Below are 13421 nucleotides of genomic sequence, written 5' to 3' on the forward strand. Positions count from 1 at the left end.
GACCTCACTCCAAGCACACAAGCCAAAGTACTCTGGAATATCAATCCAGGAACTTTAGGGAGACCAGCTTTAAACTATAAATGAAAAGGCACCATTTTATAGCAACACGACGGAAGAATGTATACCCCTTGGCGTCAATATGCAATGCCATTTAGTGCTCAGATGGTACCCAGTTTGTTAAAAAACAACTAAACAATCCTGCCCTATCAATGATGTTACCTAGTGCAATATCAAGTCAGTGTAGCATCAAAATAAGTTTGAAGCCATTATTTTAAGGTAAACAAACTGCATTGTGTTGCTTTAAAGGTCTACTTAGAACCTGTAATAAATTCTAGTCAAAGGCATTCTATGAATGTTTCTCTATTCTTAGAACACAACCAGAAGAGTTTAGATGAAAGTTGAAATCTTTTGCTAGCTGTTCAGTTCATTATGAAACAGTGGAAAGCCTAGGAGCAGTGCCCTGTTGGGGTCTGTGCCAATGCCGGCATCCTGGCACGCCTTTGCCCCATCAGCCTGGCAGCTGCTCTGTGCCGTCTGATTGGCAAACGCCCTGCTTTCTTCCCTGCTAATGAGCGATAATGAGCTTTTTAAAGGGTGATGCATAGTTTATGGATGCATTCTGCACCGGGCACCTCCCGCCACCCAATTCCAACACTACATCTGGAACTTAACTGAGCAACTGGGAAGAGGAGAGCAGACATTGTAGATTTGATTAGAAGACAAGAAAAGAGGCCGGGGAATAGAAAGGGGGAAAAGACTGAGGCCAAAAGAAAAGAAAAGCTCAAAATAAAATAGGAGAATACAGTAAAAGACAGAGAAAGGACTGACAGACTAGATCAACTTGAAGGAGTTCAGTTCTGGGTTCATCTTTCTTTTTGTCTAATGATGGAAGAGACCGTGATTTATCCCCACACGCATGACAAAGATGGGAAAACTCAAACTGATTGATATGGGACAGCCACAACTAAGAAATACAACACAGAGGGGTTAGGCCAAACGCCAACCTTGTAAACTCTGAACAAATATGAGGACTGTTCTTTTGGACTGTTGGAGGACTGTTTAATATGAATTATGACACTATTCTGTGGATTTACCACTGATTTCTCCTTTTGTTGTACCTCTGACAACAGCGTGGGTGGAACAGTGAAGGTTCTGGGAATGCCGTTTCACCTCGCAGGCAAAAACCGCTTAAGCTTTAATGAAGATCTAATTTAAACCGTAAGAGGCTGTAATCGCACTCCACGCCGGGGCTCAGAGGACATTAATAACGTCGTCTGGGGAGTCTGGAGTGTTTTAATACATTCAGCCTGATTCAATTATGCAGAAGAGGACGGGCTGTGTTATCCGTATTATGTGATGAGTCATCCGTGTCCAACACCTCCATCTGTCAGCTGCACAGGCTTGAGCTGTGTCCAGCCCCTAACCCCTTGTGTCCTCTCGAGTGCAGGTGGCCCAATCCCTCTGGGGGAAAAGGAGGTGAAACTGAACAGCTGTCAAGAGCGACTGAGAAACGGCTGAGAGTCTGTGCTACATGGAAATAAAACGTGTTCAGTCTTTTATTGTTACATTTTATTGTTTCAGTGGGTTTAATGTGTCTACTATGTTTGCTTACAATGTTTGCTGTGATTTATTTGGATGTTTACTACGCTTCATTCATTTGTACCTGTAATCTGGCCTTTGAAAATGACGATACCCGCAAGGCCGTAATCATATACTTTGAGGGAGACTTCAACCGCCCCATTTATCACATATCAAGACATTTATCGCGTGATAGTAGTCAACCTATGCAGTTTTTATGTTTAAAAATGTAAAAAGAAGTTGAATGATTGCTGACTGCTCTTGTGTGTGTGTGTGTGTGTGTGTGTGTGACACAGTGTTTGAGTGGGAGATGGAAGATGGGCTCAAGCTCTCTTTCCCAATAACATTCTTTCTCCTCTTCACTTTGACATAAAACGGCAAATGATGGTGACAAGAACACATCAAAACCCTTTTTCGCCTCATAATTCCTGGCAGGTGTAATTTTCTTTGGCCTCTTACGAGAAAATACACCTGCCAACCGGATAGTCTCCAGTGACAAACTGTATTTCTCCCCCTTGGGGAAGAAGCTTTTTTTTGTCAATTTTAAAGCAAAAGCTCTGTAAAGCCCTCATACTTTTACATAAAATACTTTTACAGGAAGAACTCTGAAGAGCTGTGTCTTGACACTCCGCGTCTCCTCCTCCAACTTCTGGAATGCTCCGGTTTCATTCTAATCAGAGTCTCTCGCCGGGTACTGCACACATTATTATGCAACAGTATAAAATATTTCAAATGACATGGCAGACAAGGCTGGATCCACATTTTAAAAATAAAATTGAAATCTGCAGTCATATATTTTGTCTGTATTCCTTCGGAGACAGAAGTGAGGGAGAGGAAGAGAGAAACAAAGAGAGAGAGAGAGGTTTGTCTGCGGCAGCCACAGATTGGAGAGTATGGAAAGTGTAGAGTGACAGAGAAATGGCAATATTACTGACCATGGGAGCCAAAAGAGACAGTAGCACTCTTGGCTCACCACAAGTCATATGAGGATAGCCACATTCTAGAACATTCTGCCTGCCTGGCAAAAGCATATTTGTTTAAATCCAAATGGACAGTCTGTGAATGTTCTCTGGAATCTTTCAAAGGCACATTTCCATGAATCATGCTGTCAGACCATATTTTAAACTATCTAAAAAACATGTTTTTCGATGCAGTTATGTTGTTTGCAAGCACAGCTTAATGTTATTCAATGCACATCTAAATAAGAGAGAGAGAGGAGAGGATAAATATTAAATCAATAGATAATACTGTGAAAGAGTCATATCAGGGCTGCAATATTGTAGAGTTTTGGTCTAAAATTAGTAATCAACCTACCTAAAAGGCATGCAAAACCCTTACAAATATCACCAGTCTGGTTGACAGTCAAAGACTTTGCATGCTTTTTTTGAGTCTTTTGACAATATTATTGACAATTACATGTTGTGAACACCTCTCTCACATTTTTTAGGGGCAGCCCAAAGCACACAACTATAGCCATGGTCAGCTAGTGGGAATGATGCATTTTCCTTCTTCACTTGACCATACACCATCTACATTAATTTAAAGAGGATACCAAATACAGTTGCTCAGAAAAAACCGTCCAAAGTAGTACTTGGATAATCTAATTTATAAAATATTCAGAGAAAAAAACAAAAAATGTTCACAGACTTGGGGAAAGAGATTTTGGGGGGGATTAATCTTAGTTCATAAGTTCATACTAGAGGGTTAAAGATAAAGCTAATTTAGCTCTTTACCTTGATTCCTGTTAAAAACGAGGGTTGGGTCCACAGTCAGCTCTATCAATGTGTGAAACTCAGAAAAGAAATTCTAAAAATGTTTTTAAAGCCCAATTTAACTGCCCTATTCCACTGGTGCATCTGGCTAAGGAGACCATATATATACCACCAGACTATAACAAAGACACATTGACTATGAACATAAACCTCTTATGGAAGTATTGCCGGCAGTTTGGAACATCACAAAATCTGAGATGGTTGATATGGAATGAGACAACTGTTAAACACAGTATGTTGCAGCAACCACAAGTGATTATTTTCCCATAACAAAGGCCATTCTTGTTATGCAACGCTGGAGTCAAGCTGTGAAGAAAGGGTACCATTTGCCCTTGTTTCACTGAGGTGATGACAAGCTTTATAACAGGCCTACAAGGCAGGTCTGGGAGGCGTATAACTCTGCCAGTGCCTGCTTCTAATTTGGCCTAGATGAGCAACATATCCGCTGAAGTAACATAGGTTATGGGTTGGGAATAGAAGAAGGAGGGAAAAGGACAAGCTTAAACCTCAGTAAGGAGTGAGAAGCACACAAGATGGTGAATTGTGTATATTTTGGATGGAGTGGAATGCCTTTACCGTAAAAATGAGGGAAGAGACCAAGTCAGGAGAGAGATTAGCTCTGGAGGGGGGATGACCATACTGGATGGAGTGTGCAAAGAGAAGAAAACTCCAGGGGAGAGAGAAAAGCGAGTTGGACGGAACAAAAACGGGTTTGTAGATGGCAACTCCGTAAGCGATCCAGCATGATGTGCGCCACTGATCTGGTTCTGATTGTCCCGGCATTTCACGAACACAGAACTTTTGGGTTTCATCCACTATCAGCAACCGCTGGGCCTGAACTGGACCCGTCTGTTTGAAGTGCTGCCCGTACCACTGCCTCGGCACGAGGGGAGCTGTTTGCTTTCACTTACATGCTACATATTCCTCTTTATTTGGAAATGACGAGCTAATGACTGGGGAAATAAAAGGGGAAGCATCACAACATGAAACAAGTCAAATTAAAGGCAACTTGCCCATTAAAAAAATAAATAAATAAAAGACATGTGAAGTGGTGGTGGGTCTTTTGCGATCTATATACCAGTGGAGAACGACGACTTTGAAAACAACCCGTTTATTGTGGTTAAAGGGAAACTCATTTGGAGATTTCAAAGCGGCCTGTTGAGCGCTGTAACATTCAGAAAGTTGTAGGTTTAATGACCAACAAAGGACTAAATGCCGCTTTACGAGGATCCATACCGCTCTTCCTCTGGTGTGTGACCTACTACATGCTGCATACACACAGATAATACAACACCTGGAGATCGGTCAGCAACACACATGTTGCAAATCTCCTCAGTTCTGTGACGACACTGCATACCACCGCTCATACTCTACAGCCGCGAGAGAGAGAGAGAGAGAGAGAGAAAGAGAGAGAGAGAGAGAGAGAGAGAGAGAGAGAGAGAGAATAAGAAAGATAAATAGCGTGTTATCCGTTCCACAGAGGATCAGGCTACATCTACAATCAGCAGACCCGTTCATCTCACATCACTCAAACCGAGTGACACATTCAACCAACCGATGGGACTCTGCCTCTGGTATCCCAATTAACACAGGACCAGCAGCACATTTAGACAGGGCAGGAATGGTTCACCATTTCACACTGGTTATCCCAGTAGTCCAGAGCCTCCCCTTTTCTCTCTCTCTCTCTCTCTCTCTCTCTCCCCCTCTCACACACACACACACACCTCAAACCCAAGAGATATGCACAGGACATAAGGCCAGGATAATCATTCACACCACATCGGCTCCATTCAGCCCACCAAGAATAACTGGACTAGGACAGTTCCAATACTTCCATTTAGCCCAGAGTAAAAGAGGGAAAATCAGGGATAGTAGAGAGAGAGGGGGGGGGGGGGGGGAAGAGAGAGACAGAGGGAGAAATAGCAGCACAAATCGACCCCAAGACTTACTTCTGTTCCAGTGGCCTGTCCAGGAATAACAGGACCAGTGCCTTTCCCCATCCCCTCATTATCCCAACACACACACACACCTAGACCTGCATATGGAGTTATATACGCACACACATCCACCTGGCTTTGCACAGAGGGAGTGGAGCAGGGATGTCATGAAAAATCCCCTCTCCTCAAGGCCAACACTACCAGGCTGCACATACACGCACACGCACACGCACAACTTCCCTTTCATGTGGCAGCACAGTGGCTGCATTAGGCGTTAAAAGCACTGGATCCATGTATGCCCATAAGGAGGACAGAGCAGGATCATTAGGGAAGGAGGAGGAAAGAGAGAAGGGGACCTGGGGAGGAGGAGGAGGAGGAGGAAAGAGAGAGGGACCTGGGGAGGAGGAGGAGGAGGAAAGAGAGAGGGACCTGGGGAGGAGGAGGAGGAGGGATGGATTGGTAGAGCTAAAGAAAGGAGAGAGAGAGAGGAAGACAAAAAGAGTGGTTGAATAAATGAGAGAGAGAAAAAAAGAGTGTTAGAAAGAGAAAAAAAGAGAGAGGGAAAGGAGAGAGAGAAGAGAGAGGGAGACGCTGTCCAGCTGCTTCTCAGCGTGGAGTGGAGGGCTCAGTGGGCTCTCACAGTAGCAGTGGTCGAGCACTCCTGAGCTTTTTCATTAGCGCTCCTGATCCTGAGCTCTCCTCTCTCTCGCTCTATCCGCCCCCCTACCCCACCCGCCGGGGCACCTCCTCACCCCTGCTGTTTGAGCTCCTGCCGGATGTGTCCCATTGTGACGGTGATTTACCTGTGAGTCATCTCCCGGTGGTGGCACCAGGGTCACGTTTCCATGACGGAAACAAATTAAAAAAAAAAAAAAAAAAAAAAAACGCACCCCTTCCTCGCCTTGGCAACCACCCACACTGATGCAGGTGGACTGAATCTCGAGTGGTCAGAGAGCTATTTGGCTTTGCTAAAACCAGGCAGCGCTCCCAGGAGCGAAGTCCATTTCTTGCTAATTGCCGTGCTGATGGAGGAGCAGAGGTCGCCTGGCGCACTTTGGTGTCTGGAGAGGTTTCACGGCTAACGCCTCGACCACTAGAAGCGGTGCGCTTGTAAAGCTGTCATCGTGTGGCTCTCCCCTCCCTTTTAAAACCAGAACTTTGAGTACACGTCTATGCGTCTGTATTCTCACGTCTATCGTAAAAAAAAAAAATTAGGAGATGGTTAAGTAACATGTTTAGCCCACATGGTGGTCTTTCCTAAGCAATGCTTTAACGAGGATTAAGTCTCACACACACGCATACACACGGAAAGCAGATGTGAATTGATGGACACTGAAAGTGCTGGCCTGAACTTGTTGGAGTAGTGCAAGAGAGTGAGAGAAGCTCAAGAATTTGGGATGTTCCAGAAGGTTCCAGAAGGTTTCCTCCACTAACAAACGTGTGATCAGATGGGGAGGTGCCCTTGCCAAATAGCCATGGGAGTTTATCATCAGCTGAAGTGAATTCGTGGAGAGAAGGAATGAGAGGCCACTGTGAGGCATGATGGCAGCTTGTTCAGAAAGAGACGGCTGTGAGGGTCATTACTCTGAGTTGATTATCACAGGGTCAGCATGCATTTTACTGCTCTCAAAGACAACACACACACAACGGAAAGAGAGAGAGAGAGAGAGAGAGAGAGAGAGAGAGAGAGAGAGAGAGAGAGAGAGAGAGAGTGAGTGTGTGGCAGGACGGCTCTTACCTGCACCGTAGAGCTGATCTCTGCAGCAAAGCCTCCTGTGACTGGAGCCTCATGGCTGATCAGGAGTCTTCCTGTTTTTGCCACCGACTGAAACACACACACACACACACATTACTAACACGGTAGCATGACATGCACATATACTGTAGGCTAGCAATTGCTTTAATGCTACATACTTCTTTCGTTAGACTAATTGGAGCAATGTTATCACAAATATTCAGAGACATTCTATTTCTATTTTTTTTCTATTTTGACAGAATTTCTAGTGAAAGATGGGTATCTGTCAGTAAGTCAAAGATAGCCTACTTGGGCATTTCTGGGAGATGTGCTTACGCATGTCACATTTCCATATAAAATACACATGCAGTGCAACAGAAGCACACAGTGCAGTGCAACAGAATCACACAGTGCGACAGAAGCACACAGTGCAGTGCAACAGAATCACACAGTGCAACAGAAGCACACAGTGCAGTGCAACAGAAGCACACAGTGCAGTGCAACAGAAGCACACAGTGCAGTGCAACAGAATCACACAGTGCAACAGAAGCACACAGTGCAGTGCAACAGAAGCACACAGTGCAGTGCAACAGAATCACACAGTGCAACAGAAGCACACAGTGCAGTGCAACAGAAGCACACAGTGCAGTGCAACAGAAGCACACAGTGCAGTGCAACAGAAGCACACAGTGCAGTGCAACAGAAGCACACAGTGCAGTGCAACAGAAGCACACAGTGCAGTGCAACAGAATCACACAGTGCAACAGAAGCACACAGTGCAGTGCAACAGAATCACACAGTGCAGTGCAACAGAAGCACACAGTGCAGTGCAACAGAAGCACACAGTGCAGTGCAACAGAAGCACACATTCCCTCAGCTCTGGAGCTCCCCAGGACTTGATTCCATGACCCTGTCACTGCTAGACACATAAAAACTATATTTAATTTATAAGCATTGCTTTCGTTTCTTAACCTATTTCATGTTCTTTGGCTATGAGGGAAAGATTAGCTGCAGAGGACATCCATGGCCATGGTTTATGATTTGTTAAGATTTATGGCCCTGCTTGCGGCCCTTTCCAGCGTTTGGACTGGACATCAAATGCCAATGGCAACAAAAACAATACGGGCCAAACACAAAGCTGAAACAAAAGTGCTCTTAGACCGAGACCGGGCCAAAACCCACTCCGACTCACGCCATTCTATCACAAATGTTCAGGCTAACCTAAGCATGTTTTTCAGACAGCACAATAATAAAATAATAATAATAAATAATAATAATGAAAATATTTCAACAACTAAGAGGAATCCAGCTCGTCGCACTACTTTCACACCATATTAAAAAAGCATAAAAAAGGTCAGACGTGTCTTTTTTTTAGCAAACCTTACGCCACCGACAGCTGGTCTCGACATCCCTGACAAACTCGGCTGTAAGAGTGCGGCTTGGAGCTGGCAAACTGTGAAGGCCTTGGCACTGGTCCTCCAGGCCAGCCAGGCCCTTTGTTTAGTGTTTAGGCCCCTAGAGGCTGGTTTCAACTCGCTGGAGGACGCAACCCTGCATCTCTTGGCACCCGACCGTATGCCCTTGGATGTCATGTCGCTTGACAGCTGCAAGCAGAGCAATTAAACTGGGTGAAATTGTTGACTTGTTCGGACCCACAGCCTCTGGTTTTGCATCCAATACTAATGTAATTTACTGCAAAATGCTGGCACATCTAACAAAGCACTGACAAAAAATGTGCACGTACAGGCAACCACACGGTAACATATGCGTATACATACTCAGATGTACTCAGATGTACAGATGTACATACTGTTTTGAGGCAAGTATCCAAAATGTCCAAATAGCAACAGTACACACACACACACACACACACGGACACATAACAAGTCCCACAAAAGACTAAGTCACATTTTTACCACCTGGCCAAACACAATCTTAAGCAAGGAGTTTCTCGAAAGCACCAATTTGCATGCCAGTGATATGCAACAACACATACATCGCCTTTTCACACACATACACACACACTTATTCACAATACGTTCACCCATTAGCCTAACTGACTAACTGACCAATTAAAAAAATCTTCTAGGCACAAACACAGCACAAACAACACACACACAGTTTCTCTCTCGACAGACCACTAGCCCAGTAAAGAAAGCTGACGACAGCCATTAGGTCAGCTTCTCGACGACTTTGCTCAGGCCTCGTCTCTGTTATGTCCTTGTGGCCAGTCTGAGGGAGCTGGCAGGGGTTGTGTGGTGTCCAGCCAGACCACACCACTCGGCTCTCTGATGAGGCCCCTGGGGAGGCACAACTACCAGCAATACACAGCAGCACCACCGGCTACAGCAAGTAAGTAGCAGGACCCGGAAATGTAGCAGGACCAGCACATGTAGCAAGCAGTAGCAATACCACATAGCCACAGTAGCAATACCTAGTAACAGAAGTGCCAGTACGATCAGCTAGTTTTAGCAGTACCAACTGCAGTAGCACTAATAGTAGTACTACCAGGAGTCGGCCAGAGATATACTTTGCTTTTCACAACATGTTTGCATGCATATGATGACTGTTTCCCATCCTACATCTGTTTGCTGTGTCGGCTGCGCATGTCCTTGGAAATTAAAGCTATACATCCGCAATTTGCAATACGCAGAGCGTCAACGCTCACACCATTCCTATACACTGATCAACTATTCAAACCAGTAACACACAAACACACTTTTTAAAAGCAATTGTTTCTCTGGTCTAAAGCGGTACCAGCAGCAGCAAGTTGAGCAGCAGTAGCAGCATGCTGGGCAACCCACAAGGTTAAGCAATGATCAGAGAACCTAGTCGGCTCATCTGGCTTTACTGGAACCCCATATTACGGCAGGAAGAGGCCCCGCCCGAAGCACACCACACAGTATAGTACAGTACAGCCAACCGCCCACTCTACAGTATGCAGCAGACCGAGGCCCCAGTGATACAGCACACTCACTATGCTGTACAGGCACAGTGGTGCGGCACAGGCAGGACGATACAGCACAGCTAAGCACAGCGCTACACACACGCTGGCCAGTCGTGCTGTGAAAAGAGCAGTGTGGCTCGGAGCAACACAGATCAGAACAGCAAAGAGTGGCATCACCGCTTCCTTCTGCTCAGTTGTGTAATTGTCTGCGTCTCCCATGGTCATTGCTTCCTGTCTGTATGTGGTGTGGAATCATCACGATGCCCTCAGGCTCCAACCTTGAGACTACAGCCTCCTTGTATCACTGGATAGGCTGCTGAGACGGACTCGGTCTCTGGGAATCTCTTGCCTGCCTTTGAGACAAATGAACACCATTCTCATGTTGACTTCCAAATCATTTTTGCTGATAGGTGAATGAATATCCATTGTTTAGCCTCTTTTCATCCAGATTTGATATAAGTAATAAGCCCTAAGAGGCCAGTGACTTTAGAACAAGTGAGAGGAATTTTAGGCATGCTGCAAAGGCAGAATAGTTTCCAAGCAACAGAGATGGAGCAACTTCTGTATCAATTCGTTGTGCAATAATATAGAACGTGGAGGCTTGCAGAGTGTTTTACAATGGCACCCAATCATAATGGAGGGCAATTTTATAAAGACACTGGTCCAGCACAGGCTGCATCTACAGTAAAGAAAAGGGCTATACCTAGTTGTCGGTCAGTTAAGCTATAGTGCAAGTGCTTTTCAATTGCCTCAATTTTCCCATTTCAATACAATCGCAAGTCTTCAGTGACTTTGTCCCAACATGCGCATACTGTACACAAGCCCACACCAAGATAATGGCCGACCCAGATGGTGTTTTGGAGCTCGGTAGCAATGGAGCACAGGGCTCCTTGTGTGCTGTCCAAACCACAGGTCTGTGGAGACCTAATCAGGTGACCACAAGAAACCGAACCCTGCCCCATGGGAAGATGGGAAAATAACACCAGCGACACCCCAGGCTCCCTCCAATACCACCGCAGGCGTACGGAGGCCACGAGCAAATTAGGAGACCAAAAGAAAACAACTCCCCTGCATCTAACCACCCCTCCCCAGGGAACAAACACAAAGTGGAAAATGGAGGCACAGTGTGAGAGGGCCTCCCTGCCCCCCCCCCCCCCCCCCCCCGTAGGTCTGCACACAACGATAAGTTTAGTTGCATAAATGTATCTGCTAAAAGAATGAATAGCAGAATAAATAAAAACAGATTTTGTTTTCTCTTGACCCTGAGCCTGTGCTTATAAACGTACATGCACAGTCAATGCGCAGAGCTGTGTACGGACACTGAGCTCGTACATAGCTGAGGCAGCTTTCTGACGGCGGTTACAGTGACGAGTTTGGAAGCCTTCTCCCCACCCATCCCTCAAGCTGTGGCTGAATGTTTACTCTACACTACTGAGGTTACACTCGCTGGCTCGGTCACAACTAGTCGGCCTCCACGGTCTCCTAATCGGATCTGAGCTACACTTAGACCAGCTCTGGCCCTTCTCCCAAGTGAGTGGCTACCTGAGACACTAGACCGCTTCCGGTCCGCCCGCCAGTCAATGGCAGGAAATGGCCCCCAACGTCTCTGATGACATTTCCTGCTCTCCCGGCAGGGCCCGCTCTGATTGGCTCTGGCAGCTCGCTGGGATGTCTTATTAGAACCCACACCATGTTCTGGCAAGTGCTGACTGGAGGAATTACGGGTTATGGGCTTCAGCGGCAAGAGGCAGACACAGGAGAGGATTTATGGGGGAAGCGGCTGGCCGGGGGGATCAGCTCTGCGGCGTCTCGGGCTAGTGGCAGGTGAACGCATCGGGGTGATTAATGGGCCAGAGGGAAACCATGCACAGCTGCTTTGATTGGCAGGTGGTGGCGGCTGCAGAAGATTCCGCTTTCACCTCCAGGAATTTCAGGCACACCTGCGGGACTAGCGAGTGGAAAATGGCTTTATGATGGCTGAGAATGACAATACGGTGTTGCTGTGTGTATGCATGTGTGTGTGTGTGTGTGTGTTGCGTTGCATAAGGATGTTGACATAAAATGCCCTTTGACTGCCCATCTTAAAGAGTGCATGAGGGTGTGAGTGAAGAGAGAGAGTGGGACAAAGACAGATTAAGAAAGAAAGAGGAAGAGAAGCCGAGAGAGACTTTGTGCTGTATGTGTGCGTGTGCACAGTGTGTGTGTGTACTGTATGTGTGTGTGTGCGTGTGTGTGCATGCATGTGTGTGCATGTGTACAGTATGTGTGTGTGTATGTATGAGTGTGTGTGCATGTGTACAGTATGTGTGTGTGTGTGTGTGTGTGTGCATGTGTACAGTATGTGTGTGTATGTATGAGTGTGTGTGCATGTGTACAGTATGTGTGTGTGTGTGTGCGTGTGTATGTATGAGTGTGTGTGCATGTGTACAGTATGTGTGTGTATGTATGAGTGTGTGTGCATGTGTACAGTATGTGTGTGTGTTTCATCAGCTGATTTGTTAACCCCCTTAGGAGCCTGCACAGCTGCTGTGGGGGCTCTAAGCAACACCAGCTCATTCCTCAGATAGTTCTGACCCAAAACCCAAATAAATAACTCACTGCTATCAGGCCATGTACCACAGTCGTTTAAGTTCTGTTATTAAGCCATCCCTCAAAAAGCCTACCCTTGACCCTAACAACCTGGCCAACTTTAGGCCTATATCTAATCTCCCTTTTTTGTCAAAAATACTTGTAAAAATAGTGTCGAAACAAATTGGTACCTTCTTGCATATGAATAAAATCTAAGAATTATATCAGTCTGGTTTCAGAGCTCACCGCAGTACTGAATCAGCCTTAGTTAAAGTTTTTAATGACCTCCTCATCGCTGCCGATAATGGACATGTATCAATATTGGTCCTCCTGGACCTCAGTGCTGCCTCTGACACCATAGACCACAATATACTACTCCACAGGCTTGAACATTCGATAGGCATTAAAGACTCAGCACTCGCTTGGAAAAATAGGTAAATATTCAACCTATAATGATAATTTAACCAATTGTAAAGATTTAAAGACATGATCATTAATTGTATTCACATGATTTAGAAGAACAACAGAATATCAACAGAATAGAATGAACTTCCAACTGTAACATCACGAATGAAGACAAACTAATTATACTTGAATACAGAAAAGGTAAATGTTAACATGATTAAATAGATATGGATAATTGTATGACAGTTTAAACTAGTAATAGTAACTTTTAATATTATATTTAAAACTAGAAACCGAGGAACAATCATAATGCCGTTGATGACAAGAACGACATGTAACGGTGGAAGCATAGCTATATGCTATAGCATAGTGCTGTCATGGACTTTTCATGTGTCACGCCATACAACCCCCTCCTCTCCTCTCTCCCCTTCTCTCTCTCTCAACTCTCCCTCTCTTGCCTATTCTCACTATGATATACT

General features: G+C 45.3%; 1 protein-coding gene across 1 annotated transcript in view; it reads right to left on the reverse strand.

Moving 5' to 3' along the window:
• bckdhb (branched chain keto acid dehydrogenase E1 subunit beta) overlaps positions 1–13421 on the reverse strand; it is a 59236-nt gene that overhangs the window by 2423 nt on the left and 43392 nt on the right. The window contains exon 9 of the mRNA XM_042106704.1: positions 7026–7112. Within this exon, the coding sequence (XP_041962638.1) occupies positions 7026–7112 (87 nt within the window). The remainder of the gene's footprint in view (positions 1–7025; positions 7113–13421) is intronic.

Source organism: Alosa sapidissima, chromosome 10 (genome assembly GCF_018492685.1).
Source record: "Alosa sapidissima isolate fAloSap1 chromosome 10, fAloSap1.pri, whole genome shotgun sequence".
Classification (NCBI taxonomy): domain Eukaryota; kingdom Metazoa; phylum Chordata; class Actinopteri; order Clupeiformes; family Clupeidae; genus Alosa; species Alosa sapidissima.